Source organism: Mobula birostris, chromosome 2, assembly GCF_030028105.1.
Source record: "Mobula birostris isolate sMobBir1 chromosome 2, sMobBir1.hap1, whole genome shotgun sequence".
NCBI lineage: Eukaryota > Metazoa > Chordata > Chondrichthyes > Myliobatiformes > Myliobatidae > Mobula > Mobula birostris.
In genome coordinates, this window is record NC_092371.1 from 163,767,884 (window position 1) to 163,781,965 (window position 14,082).

A 14,082-nucleotide genomic window follows, 5' to 3' on the forward strand; every position below is an offset into this window, starting at 1 on the left:
GTAGAGGATACTGTACTGAGAACTGGGTTAACAATCACTTTAAAGTCACCACATATGCGCACCTTGCTTGGTTTTCCTGGTTTTGTGCTGGTGGTTTTCTTCATCACTGGAAGAATATGTGTGGCCCATTCACTCCAATCCACTTTTGACAGGTCTCCAGTCTGCTCGATTTTTCAGTTCTGCCTCTACTGTAGGACAGATTGCGTAAGGCACTGGCCTGGTCTTGTGAAATATTGGACATGCGTTTTCCTCAATCTCAATCTTTGCTTTTATGCCCCGAGGTGTTCCTATTCCTTTCATGAACACTTCCTCAGAGTCAGCAAGTATTTGCGAGTCTCTTAGATGTAGCCTTGCTGCCCTCCTTTGCTGACACATCTAGTGCCTTGATGGTGTGCCAATCCAACTGAATTTTCCTGAGCCATTCACATCCCAGCAACGGTGGTCCTTCATGTTTCAGTACATAGAGGTTCAGTTGCTGTGTTTTACCTCCGTGGGTCACTGTCACTTTAATTTTGTCTTTGGGACACACTTTCTGTCCTGTGTAAGTCTTTAGCAGTAGTTTAGTTCATTTCACAGGTATGTACGAAAACAGTTGTTTGTAGTCGTGTACAGAGATCACTGTTAAAGCTGAGCTTGTGTCCAACTCCATTTTTAGTCTCACGCCTGCCACTTGTGGAGTGATCCATATTACTCTTCGACCATCTGTCTCTTCCACGCTGTGAAGTGGCAGACAAGACAATTCACTTTTGTCTGAGTCATTTTCATCAAAATTGCTTTCTTTCATTTTGTGCACATTGTTGTATTTTTCTTTCTGGGGTTTCTTGTTTCTCTGTATTTTGCCCTTTTCCTGCTGTTTGCATACTCTGCCAGTGTGGCCTTGTTTGCCACAGTTTCGGCATTCTTTATCTTTAAACCAACAACCATCAGGGTCGTGACCTGTTCCCACAATGGTAACATTTCTTTCCTTCATTTCTGCGCAGTGGCATTTTATTCGTAGCATATTCCAGAGATTTTTGTTGCATCTGTGGAGCACCTCGTGTGGCTGTTTCTAATGATATTGAGATGTTCAGCACTTTCTCGAATGTAAGGTCTTTTTCACACAGGAGCTTCTTCTGTGTGGTTTCACAGTACAGGTTTACCCCGCCATCCGAAGGTAAAGCGTTCCTATGAAACGGTTCGTAAGCCGGAAGATCATAAAGTGAAGAGCAATTACCATTTATTTATATGGGAAAAATTTGTGAGCGTTTGCAGACCCAAGAATAACCTACCAAATCATGCCAAATAACATATAAAACCTAAAATAACAGTAACATATAGTAAAAGCAGGAATGACATGATAAATACACAGCCTATATAAAATAGAAATACTTCTTCTACAATCATTGCCTGCACTGTTCTCCGTAGCGGAAGTCCCACGCAAACGCTCCCAGCAAAACCATGGCACAAGCACTCTCCAGTAACCTTTAAGCTATGAAACTGCCAAATCATACCAAATAACACCTAAAAATACACAGCCTATATAATGTAGAAATAATGTATGTACAGTGTAGTATCACTTACGAGAATCGGGAAGACATCGAGCACACTGATGTTGGTGTGTTAGGCTGGGTCGTTGGAGGTTGGGGTGGTGTAGTGGTTCCCAATCGGCAATCGCCTCTGATCTGGGTCAGCATTCACATGCTGGGAGGCACCTAATTAATTAGCTTGTTTATTTCAGCTTTTTTCTTAAAGATGTGCTGGGTGCGTCCCGGCTACCGCTGCATTCTCTGCGGATCGGTATCTGTCCGCGGCCCGGGGGTTGGGGTGGTGGGACACTGGGGCGTCATCTCGTTGTCTGTTTCCATCAGGGCAGGCAGGTCATCATCTTCTATCTCTGCCTACCTTGATGTCGAAGGTCGAGGTTCGTCGTCTGCTGAAGGCTTGCTTGACTGCTTAGCCTCGTGCATTTTTACATCATACAGTTCTTTGTGAGCACTCAAACCATCCTGCAAATATGCCCTAAACCGCCATACCCTTTCAAAATTAAAATTGCACTTTATCATTGCAGCAAAAATCTCACGCAGTTGCTTCACATGCAGTTCCTGGACAAATTCACTTTTGGTCCAATCACTACTGCATTCAATTTCGATTTTTACCCTTTCCTCTTCCAATTGCATCAGCTGTTCATCTATCAGTTTTTGGTTATGGGATGCCAAAACCTCTTCAACATCATCTTCGTCAATTTCCACAAGCCAAACTCACTTTGTCCTTACTTCGTTCACCACGATCGAAATGCTTAATTATGTCTAGTTTTACGCTAAGTGTAACACCCTTACGAGTTCTTTTAGGCTTTTCCAATACCTTAGAACTCATCTTGCTAACGGCTGCTCACAGGCATGTGTTTAATCAATGCCGGCGAGAATGCAGTGCCGAATCCCAGGGAGGAGCGGCTGCTCAGGGCGCGCGCTGCTTTTTGCATAACAGTGAAAACACCTTCTGTTAGCGAAAACAGGGAACTAATGTTGGTCTTTCGTAACAGTGAGGTTTCATAAAGCAAACGTTCGAAAAGCAGGGGACACCTGTATATGCCACACACTAACCTATCCCTCAATGCGTCTGATAGACCAGCTCCAAATTGACAATGTTCTGATAATTTGCGCAATTCAGCACAATATTCAGAAATGCTTTCATCTTTGCTCTGATTCCATTTATGGAATTTAAATCTTTCAGCAATGACCAGCGGTTTGGAGTTTAAATACTGTTGGAGAGTGTCTACTATTTGCTTGAACGTTTTGTCAGCTGGCTTTTCAGGGGCTAACAAGCTCCGTAGCAGGTCGTATGTTTTCGTGCCCATTACACTAAGTAAGATGTTGGTTTTCTTTCCTTCGTTAGCATCACAATATAACTCCATTCTTTCAATACAGATTGCTGAGTCTTCAATACCACTATCAAATGCTGTAATGGTTCCAATTAACATCATCCTTGTTTTAAGTTAGCTCTGGTCCCTTGTTAATTTAACCCTAGTCCCTTGTTTTCTTTTTGACTCGCGTGACTTTTTTTTGCTAGCGTCATGAGCGTACTCTGGCTAGATGCATGTGTTGCTCCTTTTTTTTTAAATCTCCCTTTTGAGGCAGGCAGACCCTCAGCCCTGGGATTCAGCACCGGCTATGGTCTCGTTTGGATGCGCTGCGGCTCTGACTGTATCTTTTGGTCTCCCGATGTTCCCGACTCCAGCTGAACTCCCGCTTCTTTTCAGACTCACGGCTTCACTCTGCCTCGTCTGACTGCTGTTATCAATTAAAACACGGCGTTCCGATATGATGCAGGTTCATTAACCTCGACACCAATTTGTTGTGTATGTTACACAAAACTATAAATAAAAATGCTAGAGACTGGAGCTAAGTTGACAGGACTTTTTACTTACAGAACCCGATATGAACACATATATACAGATCAATAAGTGCCTAATAGCGCATGCTCAATAACGTGTTACTACGACATAAAATAGTCCCATATTATACAGTATGGTACAGAATGAAAAAAATCCAGTAAGCAGCAGTTCCTTGGGTGAAAATGTCCTGTTAATGAGCGATCAGAGAATAGCCAGACTTATTCAAACTGATAGCAAGACAACAGTAGCTCAAATAACCACGTTACAACAGTGCTGTGCAAAAGAGCATCTCTGAAGGCACATGTTGAAACTTAAAAGTGGATAGGCTACAGCAGCAGAAGATTATGAACATAAACTCAGTGGCCATTTTATTAGGTACAAGTAGTACTTAATAAAGTGGCTACTAAGTGTATACTCTCAAGCCTCATCGTCGTGGCTATCCCTCGAGGTCGAGGATGATGGTCTTCGTTCTGTTGATCTACTTATGGGCTCTCAAGGGGCTTATGAGTCCAAACTTGGCTTTGAAAGTTCTTCCACATTCAGGATAGGTAGTTCCAGATGGCAGATCGGGCTTTGGCTGTTGCTGCCTCTCTTTCCATTTTCTTCCCTTTTCTTCTAATTCTGCACACCTGTTGGCTTTGAAAGTTGCTGTTTCTTCTCGGATGATGGCTTGCCAGAGTTTCCTGTCCTTGGCATTGGTTTCCCAATTGTTGATGTTGATGTTACATTTCTTCATGTTGGCTTTTAAGACGTCTTTGAATCTCTTCTGTTGTCCGCCTCTTTTACGTTTGCCTTCTTTAAGCTGGGAGTAGAAGATTTGTTTCGGCAGACGTTCGTCTTTCATCCGAACAACATGACCATTCCATCTTAGTTGGTTCTTGATGACATAGGCTTCAATGCTTGTTGTTTTTGCTTCATTTAGCACACTGACATTGGTTCTTCTATCTTCCCAGCTGATATTTAAGATGTTTCGAAGACAGCGTTGATGGAACTTTTCAAGTACCTTCAGATGTCGTCGGTATGTTGTCCAGGTTTCTGATGCATACAGGAGCGTTGGGATTACCACTACTTTGGACACTTACATCTTGGTGTCTGTTCGAATGTCACGATCATGAAAGACTCTTGTTCGGAGACGTCCAAAAGCTGTTCCAGCGCATTTAAGACGATGTAGGATCTCGTCATTAAGGTCGACATTGGAGGAGAGGTGACTTCCAAGATAAGGAAAGTGGTCCACGTTTTCCAGGGTTTTCTCAAGCCTTTTTCATTAATGATATCACCAGCTCTCCAACCTAAATCCTTGCCACGAGTGTTCCATTCCGTTGCTTTTATTGTGGATTCCTTCATTATCCTAACCCCTTAATTTAATTATTTAATCTATATTCAAGGGAAACAAATCTAGTCTGTCCAACTTATCAATAAGTTTGAGAAATTTAGCTTAACACCCAATTCAGGATAGATTAGCATTCACTGATTAGGGTTCAGTTACCGCTACCATCCATAAGAAGTTTGTACATTCTCCCCAAGACTGTGTGGATTTTCTCTAGGTGCTCTAGCTTCCTCCCACATTCCAAAGATGTAGAGTTAGAATTAGTGAGTTGTGGGCAAGCTATGTTGTCACCAGAAGCCTGGTGACTTTTGCAGGCTATCACCAGCACATCGTAAAAAAAACAATACAAGCAACGCACTTCGCCGTATGTTTGGAAAATCTTCGTTTACAAATAAAGCGGATTTTTTAATCTTTAATTCTGGTGAAAATGCTTTGTTATCTCTCAAAGGAAAATAAATTCTAACTGAGATACAATGTCTTAAATTGAATTCAGTGACTGAAGGAAATAGAAAAGCAGGCTGTACATTGGCATCTCAGCCTCATACAGTAAAGTTTGGTAACCTCAGTAGCAGTGCATTACCATTTGATATGTTTATCAATGTTATGGAATTTATTCTGTTATTTTCCAGTTGGCTGTCACGACTGCAATATTTTGGCTTTTACACAATGGCAACCCAACAATAATCTTACTTTCAAAAAATTAAAAAAGTGTACCTTTTCAAGTGTCCTAGAAGTAGATGGCTATTATCAAATTTCCTGTTACAGTTCATTATTGGGCAGTCAATTGGATCACAAGTCGCAGATGCATTCAAGTGCCTTTTAACTGTGCCACGGCCAAAACTGACAACACCAGGCTTGGGTCCTGTTTTAACAGATACATTGAAGTGTGGTGCACAGGAAGCAAGTGAGGGAAGAGGGTGGGAAGGGCAAGACATTGAAAAAGCACAAAGGGAAGAGATTTAAAACCCAGATGAAAATAAATTATATACCCGATCAAAGATTAAAATTATTAATTTTCCATATAATTTGCTGCAAAAGTCAAATACTCAAATCTTGATGTTGTTTCCATTCTAATTTTTAATAATATACACTTTAACTGCACAGATTTGCTTTTGTCAAAGAATTGTGTTCAGAAAGTCAGATCACACAGGATGCACTTTCTCATTACTACCATCGTGGAGGAGGTCCTGGAGCCTGAAAACACATACTAAACGTTTAAGAACAGCACCTTCCTCTCCGCTATCAGATTTCTGAACGGACAATTGAAACAACCAATGAACATTACCTCACTATTTTTGATCTCTATTGCGCTATTTATTGAGATGCAGCGCAGAATGGACCCTTTGAGCCATGCCGACCAGCAATCCCCCAATTTAATCCGAGCCTAATTCAGGGACAATTTACAACGACCAATTAAGCTACCAACTGGTATATCGTTGGACTGGGGAGGAAACCAGAGCACCCAGAGGAAACCCACTAGGTCACAGGGAGAATGCTCAAGCTTCTTACAGCTAGCGGCGGGAATTGAACTTATGTCGTTTGTACTGTAAAGCGGTGTGCTAACCATTATGCTATCATCCATCCCAATTTTTATTTTTATATACATCTTGTTGTAATATATAGTTTTTATTAATGTATTGCACTGTAATGCTACGCAAAACAAATTTCATGACATAATGTCAGTGACATCCCCACTGCTGCCTGTAAGGAGTTTGCACGTTCTCCCCATGACTGAGTGTGTTTCCTCCGGGTGCTCCAGTTTCCTCCCAGAGTCCAAAGACACACTGGTTAGTGGGTTACTTGGTCATTGTAAATTGTCCTGTGATTAAGATAAGATTAAATCGGGGGGAGGGGGGGTGGGAAGGGCCTATTCCACACTGTATCTCAATAAATAAATAAACATTAAACTCAATTCCAAGTACAGGTTCATCTTTCATACTCCATGCCCCAATCAGGTTCTTTCCCCTAAATACTCCAGTAGTATGTATGGTACATTGGTGCCAATGTCAATCAATGGTTGTGATCCGAATACACCAACCTTCAATCCTCACAAAACCCACCTACTTTCAGAGTCAGCTGAAATTGCAGCACGAACTGTACCATATTGCAGACACAAAAGTACTAGTTAATTTTTATTGAACCTTCATAAATCTGTGGGCATTTTCATTTCTGCAATGAAATTCTTTAACCTACGTCAATACTTTATATTTTGGAGATTTTGGCTAATGTCATTGTATTAAGTCCATGAAGTTTTACCTCAAACTCTTTCCCAAGGCTCAACTTTTAACGCACTGCAATTCACAGTTCTAACCTGGGGAAGGATTGCATTGGTTTCATTCAGGGGGTCTGTAAGCCTGAGGGTCTGGGATTGGGTGAGCAGTCAGCTAACACCCAGAAAATCCAAGAGGGTGGTCAGAAATTGAGGGAGTGGATCAGATGATCAGGCCCATTGCAGGTGGTGTCCGATAATGCAAAATCTGAGGTGCTTCATACGCCAGAGCAAAAAAGTAGATATGTGCTTATTAATATAGAATAAAAGCTTTTTCCAAGAAGTCCTTTTTAAAAGAAAAGTGAGAGAGGGATTCTGAACCATGCAACTGCAAGAAGGACTCACTCTCCATCCTGCCGCACTCTCCATGACCCCAATCAAAGCTTCTTGGGGTCTCTTTCCCTTCCCCCATTACCTACCTAAACCAATTCAGTTTGGTGCTAAATTGGTACAAAGAAAGCCCTTCCATTGTGTAAATCACAAATACACGTCCTGGTGAAGTGTTTCAGACTGAAAAGTCATCTGTTTATTCCTATCCACAGATGCTCCCTGATCTATTGAGTTTCTCTAGGACATTGCGCTTTCCTCTCATTGTGTGCTTACAAACTCCCCACGTTGCAGAGTAGGTAATCTATTCCCACCAGATGGCATCTATTTGCATCCAGCCACTGAGTTCAGTCAAATAACTAATTTGTTGGCTAGGTCTGACTCTCAACCTGCTTTCAAGGAGAGAACCTGCAAAGCAATTGTATTAGGGTTTGAGATAGATTTCCCATGGTACTTTTGTTTTTTAGATACTGTATTTTTCTTTTGCCCCCTCAATTACCTGTATCCATTACCAGGGAAGTCTTTTTAGCCTCAACATTCAAATCATCCGCCAGACTTAAATATGTTTCAGCTGCAAGTAAATGCTGCAGTTTTATAATATTCTGGTTAGATCACACTTGGAGTATTGTGCTTAATTCTGGTTGCCTCATTAAAAGAAGATGTGGAAGCTTTAAAGAGGGTGCAAAGGAGATTTATCAGGATACCACCTGGATTAAAGGGCATGTCTTTTAACAATAGGTTGAGCAAGCTAGGACATTTTTCCCCCCCTTCAGCCGATGATACATGACTTGATAGAAGTGGACAAGATCATGAGGAGCATAGAGTGGATAGACAGATTCTTTTCTCCAGGATGGAAATGGCTAATACAAGCAGACATAATTTTAAGGTGTTTGGAGGAAAGTAGAGGGATACGTCAGAGATAAGTTATTCACAGAGTGGTGCTGAGTGGAATGCACTGCCACGGGTGGTGGTAAAGGGAGATACAATAGGGGCACTAAAAAGTTTCACAGATGATTTTTAAAAAAATGGAGGCCTATGTAGAAGGGAAGGGTTAGATTGATCTTAGATCAATCATCTTAAAAAGGTTGACACAACATCATGGACCAAAGGGCCTGTACTGTGGTGGTCTGTTCTACATGTTTGTGAGTATGTGGATGCAATTCTGTAAGACCTCAGTCTTGGTCCTTTGTTCATACTACTTAGTCACAAGCATTATGATCAACTAAAATTGTAATCTATGAAACTCGAAAGGAAGCATACCTGGTACTTTCAGCCACTCATTAACACACTTTCTTGCCTCTTCTGCTGCAGTTTGTCCCTGAATGAACTCCAACTCCTGCAAGCCATGAGCATGCTGGGAATCTACCTTCTCCTGTGAGTGGAAACACATAGAACTCAGAGGCAAACTCTTCCCAATAGCAAACCAGTACTGGATAGGGTCATATGGTTTCAGTAAAACAAAAAGGATCAAAAACACTAGGGATTCTGCAGATGCTGGAAATCCAGAGTAAAACACACAAAATGCTGGAGGGATGCAGCAGATCAGGCAACATCTATGGAAAGGAATAAACAGTTGACATTTGGAGCCCAGACCATTCATCAGGACTTCATGAAATGTCAACCATTTATTCCCTTCCATAGATGTAGCCCAACCTAAGTTCCTCCAACATTTTGAGTGTGTAAAACAATCGGGAGAAGTAAATGTCTTGAGGAAAATAAACTGTATAACATTAGATTAAAAATTTCAAAAGAAATTACATATAACAGTAACAATAAAACACAAAACAAAATTTGAATATGTTCAAACTTGATTCAGCCACAACGCCCCCCAACCCCCTCACTCTCCCTCCAACAGAATTAAAATAAATCTTCTTGAGATGTATTTTTTTGTGCAGCTTTTCATTGAATCTATTGTATTTCTTTGTATGCCAAAAGGAGGACGAAATCTCAGGGTAGAGTACGGTAACATATGTGTACTTTGATAATATATTTACTTTGAATTTGAATAATAAATATGAAAACCTTTCTGAAAGTAATACTATTCCCTTATTCGCAACTGTTCTGTATCCTTCAAATCATCCTCCAACTTAAGTGGAACTTTACTTGCTTGCTACTAATCATACTTGCTACTCGTCAGACCCCACTTGGGAGTACTGTACTCAGTTTTGGTCGCCTCACTATGGGAAGGATGTGGAAGCCATAGAAAGGGTGCAGAGGAGATTTACAAGGATGTTGCCTGGATTGGGGAGCATGCCTTATGAGAATAGGTTGAGTGAACTCAGCCTTTTCTCCTTGGAGTGATGGAGGAAGAGAGGTGACCTGATAGAGGTGTATAAGATGATGAGAGGCACTGATCACGTACGTAGTCAGAGGCTATTTCCCAGGGCTGAAATAGTTGCCGCAAGGGGACACAGGTTTAAGGTGCTGGGGAGTAGGTACAGAGGAAATGTCGGGGTAAGTTTTTCTACTCAGAGAGTAGTGAGTGCGTGGAATGGGCTGCTGGCAACGGTAGTGGAGGCAGATACGATAGGGTGTTTTAAGAGACTTTTGGATAGGTACATGGAGCTTAGAAAAATAGAGGACTATAGGTAAGCCCAGTAATTTCAAAGGTAGGGACATGTTCGGCACAACTTTGTGGGCCGAATGGCCTGTATTGTGCTGTAGGTTTTCTATGTTTCTATGTATTGGTTTCTCTTCTCACTCTTTAACATTCAACTGAATCTTCTAAGAATCTATCCCTGGCTCATCCCTCACCTACTTGCCACCCCTCATCAAAATGCATCAAGTTTCACAAACACCAAGAACAAACCTCCAATCAAGTGATTGCCCCTCTGGTCCATATCATATATTCACCCCCAACTTGATATTAAATATTGGGCCCCGTCCCAAATTCAGTTACATCAGAAACACAAGATTCTGGAAATCTTGAGCAACACACGCAAAATTCTAGAGGAACTCGGGAAATCAGGCAGCATTTATGAAGGGGAATTAACAGTGACCCTTCACCAGAACTGCAAAGGAAGGGGCAGAAGCCAGAATAAGATGGGGAGAGGAGGAGGAGTACAAGCTGGCAGCTGATAGGTGAGACCAAGCGAAGGGGAAGGTGGGTTGAGGGGGGAGCTTCCAGCTTCTCAGTTATGCAAGACTGTGAAGTTACACGAGACTTGAGTTTCCAGCTGTGTATCTACAGCAGCTCCAATTCTCTTACATCCATCCACATCAGTTCACCTGCTTCTAAGCCTTTCATCCATGCTTTTGCTAACTCAAGTCTTAATTATTTTGACATCCTCCTGACTAGCATCTCTTCAACCATCATACAAACACTTCTGTCATGACGAAAACTCAAGTCAATTTGGTTGCTACACATATTAATATCACAACACAAAAGGATGAAATCTTGAACCTGTTGTACAAGGCTCTGCTGAAGCCATTTCTGTGTCTTGTGTGCAATTTTGGTTTAAGCACCAAATGAATACACATTTGCCTTATGGTCAGTGCAGCACAAATCCATGAAATTGGTTCCAAAGATGGAGGTACCGTATAACATACTGGTCAAATAAATTAAACCATCCAAGGAAAGCTGCCAAGTTGGCTGAATAATAAGAAGCAAAGAAGAATGATTGATGGGAGTTTCAGAGACAAGGTGACTTCTTATATGTATAAAGTCTTGCATGACTCACTGCTAGGTTTCCTGTCTTTTGTGGTTATTTCCCAAGATAAGGGCTTAAATATAGGAGCCATGGTTATGAAGTTGCAGATGATCCACATCATTAATAGCACATAAAGAAAAAAAGCTGCAGATTGCAGGGAGATGTAGACTGGCTGGCCCAGTAAGCACCAAAAGAGCAAATGCAATACAAGGAACTGTACCAAGTTGTGAGTAACTGGATTTCACTGCATAATTTAGGCCACTGTATAACAAGATTTTTTTAAAAAAAGTCAATACTGTGCCACGTGCCAGGGAGGGTGAGATAGGATGCTCTGGCGGATGAACACGTGGCTGAGGAACTGGTGTAGGAGGCACGGCTTCAGGTTTCAGGATCATTGGGACCTCTTGTGGGGCAGGTGGGACCTATACAAGAGAGATGAGTTACACCTGAACTACAAGGGGACCAATATCCTTGCAGGAAGGTTTGTTAGTACTTTTGGGGAGGGTTTAAACTAGGTTTGCAAGGGGATGGGAACCAAAGTGCCAGAGCAGATAGTGGAGCGGGGGTGAAAATAGATGATGTTAAAAGTTCATGCAAAGTCACAAACAGAAGGGTAAACACGAGAAATACTGCAGATGCTGGAGATTCAAGCAACACACATCAAAGTTGCTGGTAAACGCAGTAGGCCAGGCAGCATCTCTAGGAAGAGGTACAGTCGACGTTTCGGGCCGAGACTCTTCGTCAGGACTAAATGAAGGAAGAGCTAGTAAGAGATTTGAAAGTGGGAGGGGGAGGGGGAGATCCAAAATGATAGGAGAAGACAGGAGGGGGAGGGATGGAGCCAAGAGCTGGACAGGTGATTGGCAAAAGGGATATGAGAGGATCATGGGACAGGAGGCCCAGGGAGAAGGATATTATTCTCCGTAACTTTCGCCACCTCCGACGAGATCCCACAACTAAGTACATCTTTCCCTCCCCCCCCCCCGCTTTCCGCAGGGATCACTCCCTACGCGACTCCCTTGTCCATTCATCCCCCTCCATCCCTCCCCACTGATCTCCCGCCTGGCACTTATCCTTGTAAGCGGAACAAATGCTACACATGCCCTTACACTTCCTCCCTTACCACCATTCAGGGCTCCAGACAGTCCTTCCAGGTGAGGCGACACTTCACCTATCAGTCGGCTGGGGTGATATACTGCGTCCGGTGCTCCCGATGTGGCCTTCTATATATTGGCAAGACCCAACGCAGACTGGGAGATTGTTTTGCTGAACACCTACACTCTGTCCGCCAGAGAAAGCAGGATCTCCCAGTGGCCACACATTTTAATTCCACATCCCATTCCCATTCTGATATGTCTATCCACGGCCTCCTCTACTGTAAAGTTGAAACCACACTCAGGTTGGAGAAACAACACCTTATATTCCGTCTGGGTAGCCTCCAACCTGATGGCATGAACATTAACTTCTCTAACTTCTGCTAATGCCCCATTTCCCCCTCGTACCCCATCCGTTATTTATTTATATACACACATTCTTTCTCTCTCTCTCCCTCTCCCCTTTTTCTCCCTCTGTCCCTCTGACTATACCCCTTGCCCATCCTCTGGGTTTCTTCTTCCCCCCCCCCCACCCTTTTCCTTCTCCCTGGGCCTCCTGTCCCATGATCCTCTCATATCCCTTTTGCCAATCACCTGTCCAGCTCTTGGCTCCATCCCTCCCCTTCCTGTCTTCTCCTATCATTTTGGATCACCGCTCCTCCTCCCACTTTCAAATCTCTTACTAGCTCTTCCTTCAGTTAGCCCTGACAAAGGGTCTCGGCCCGAAACGTCGACTGTACCTCTTCCTAGAGATGTTGTCTGGCCTGCTGCGTTCACCAGCAACTTTGATGTGTGTTGCTCACAAATAGAAGGGTTGTGTGTGGTGGTATTAATCTTCTGAGGTGTGTCTATTTCAATGCAAGGAGTATTGTGGGGAAGGCAGACGAGCTGAGAGCGTGGATTGACACTAGGAATTATGACATTATAGCCATTAGTGAAACTTGGCTACAGGAGGGGCAGGACTGGCAGCTCAAGGTTTCAGGGTTCCGATGTTTCAGACATGATAGAGGCAGAGGAATGAAGGGTGGGGGGGGGGTGGTATTGTTCGTCAGGGAAAACATTATAGCAGTGCTCAGACAGGACAGATTTAGAGGGCTTGTCTACCGAGGCCATATGGGTGGAGCTGAGAAACAGGAAAGGTATGACCACATTAATGGGGTTGTATTATAGACCACCCAATAGTCAGCGAGAATTGGAGGAGCATATCTGCAGAGAGATAGCAGACAACTGCAGGAAACAAAGTTGTGATAGTAGGGTATTTTAATTTTCCACATTGATTGGGACTCCCATACTGTTCAAGGTCTAGACAGGTTAGAGTTCGTAAAATGTATTCAGGAAAGTTTTCTAAATCAGTATATAGAGGTACCAACTAGAGAGGATGCAATTTTAGATCTCCTATTAGGAAAAGAGTTAGGACAAGTGACAGAAATGTGTGCAGGGGAACACTTTGGTTCCAGTGATCTTAACACCATTAGTTTCAACTTCATCATGGTTAAAGATAGATTGGGTCCTTGGGTTGAGGTTCTAAACTGGAAAAAGGCCAAATTTGAAGGAATGAGAAAGGATCTAAAAAGCGTGGATTGGGACAGGCTGTTCTCTGGCAAGGATGTGATAGGTAAGTGGGAGGCCTTCAAAGGAGAAATTTTGAGAGTGCAGAGTTTGTATGTTCTTGTCAGGATTAAAGGCAAAGTGAATAAGAATAAGGAACCTTGGTTCTCAAGGGATATTGGAACTCAGATAAAGAAGAGAGATATGTATGACATGTATAGGAAACAGGGAGCAAATAAGGTGCTTAAGGAGTATAAAAAGTGCAAAACAATACTTAAAGAAATCAGGAGGGCTAAAAGACATGAGGTTGCTTTGCAGTCAAGGTGAAGGATAATCCAAAGAGCTTCTACAAGTATATTAAAAGCAAAAGGATAGTAAGGGATAAAATTGGTCCTCTTGAAGATCAGAGTGGTTGGCTATGTATGGAACCAAAAGAAATGGAGGAGATTTTAAATGTTTTTTTTGCGTCTATATTTACTAAGGAAACTGGCATGGAG

General features: G+C 42.5%; 1 protein-coding gene across 7 annotated transcripts in view; it reads right to left on the bottom strand.

Annotated features, from left to right (window-relative positions):
* znf451 (zinc finger protein 451) overlaps positions 1 to 14,082 on the bottom strand; it is a 74,705-nt gene that overhangs the window by 26,570 nt on the left and 34,053 nt on the right. For all 7 annotated transcript variants that reach the window (XM_072250636.1, XM_072250638.1, XM_072250645.1 and 4 more), the window contains exons 5-6: positions 8,554 to 8,665; positions 5,412 to 5,559 (exon numbers count right to left, since the gene is read on the bottom strand). In XM_072250636.1, the coding sequence (XP_072106737.1) occupies positions 5,412 to 5,559; positions 8,554 to 8,665 (260 nt within the window). The remainder of the gene's footprint in view (positions 1 to 5,411; positions 5,560 to 8,553; positions 8,666 to 14,082) is intronic.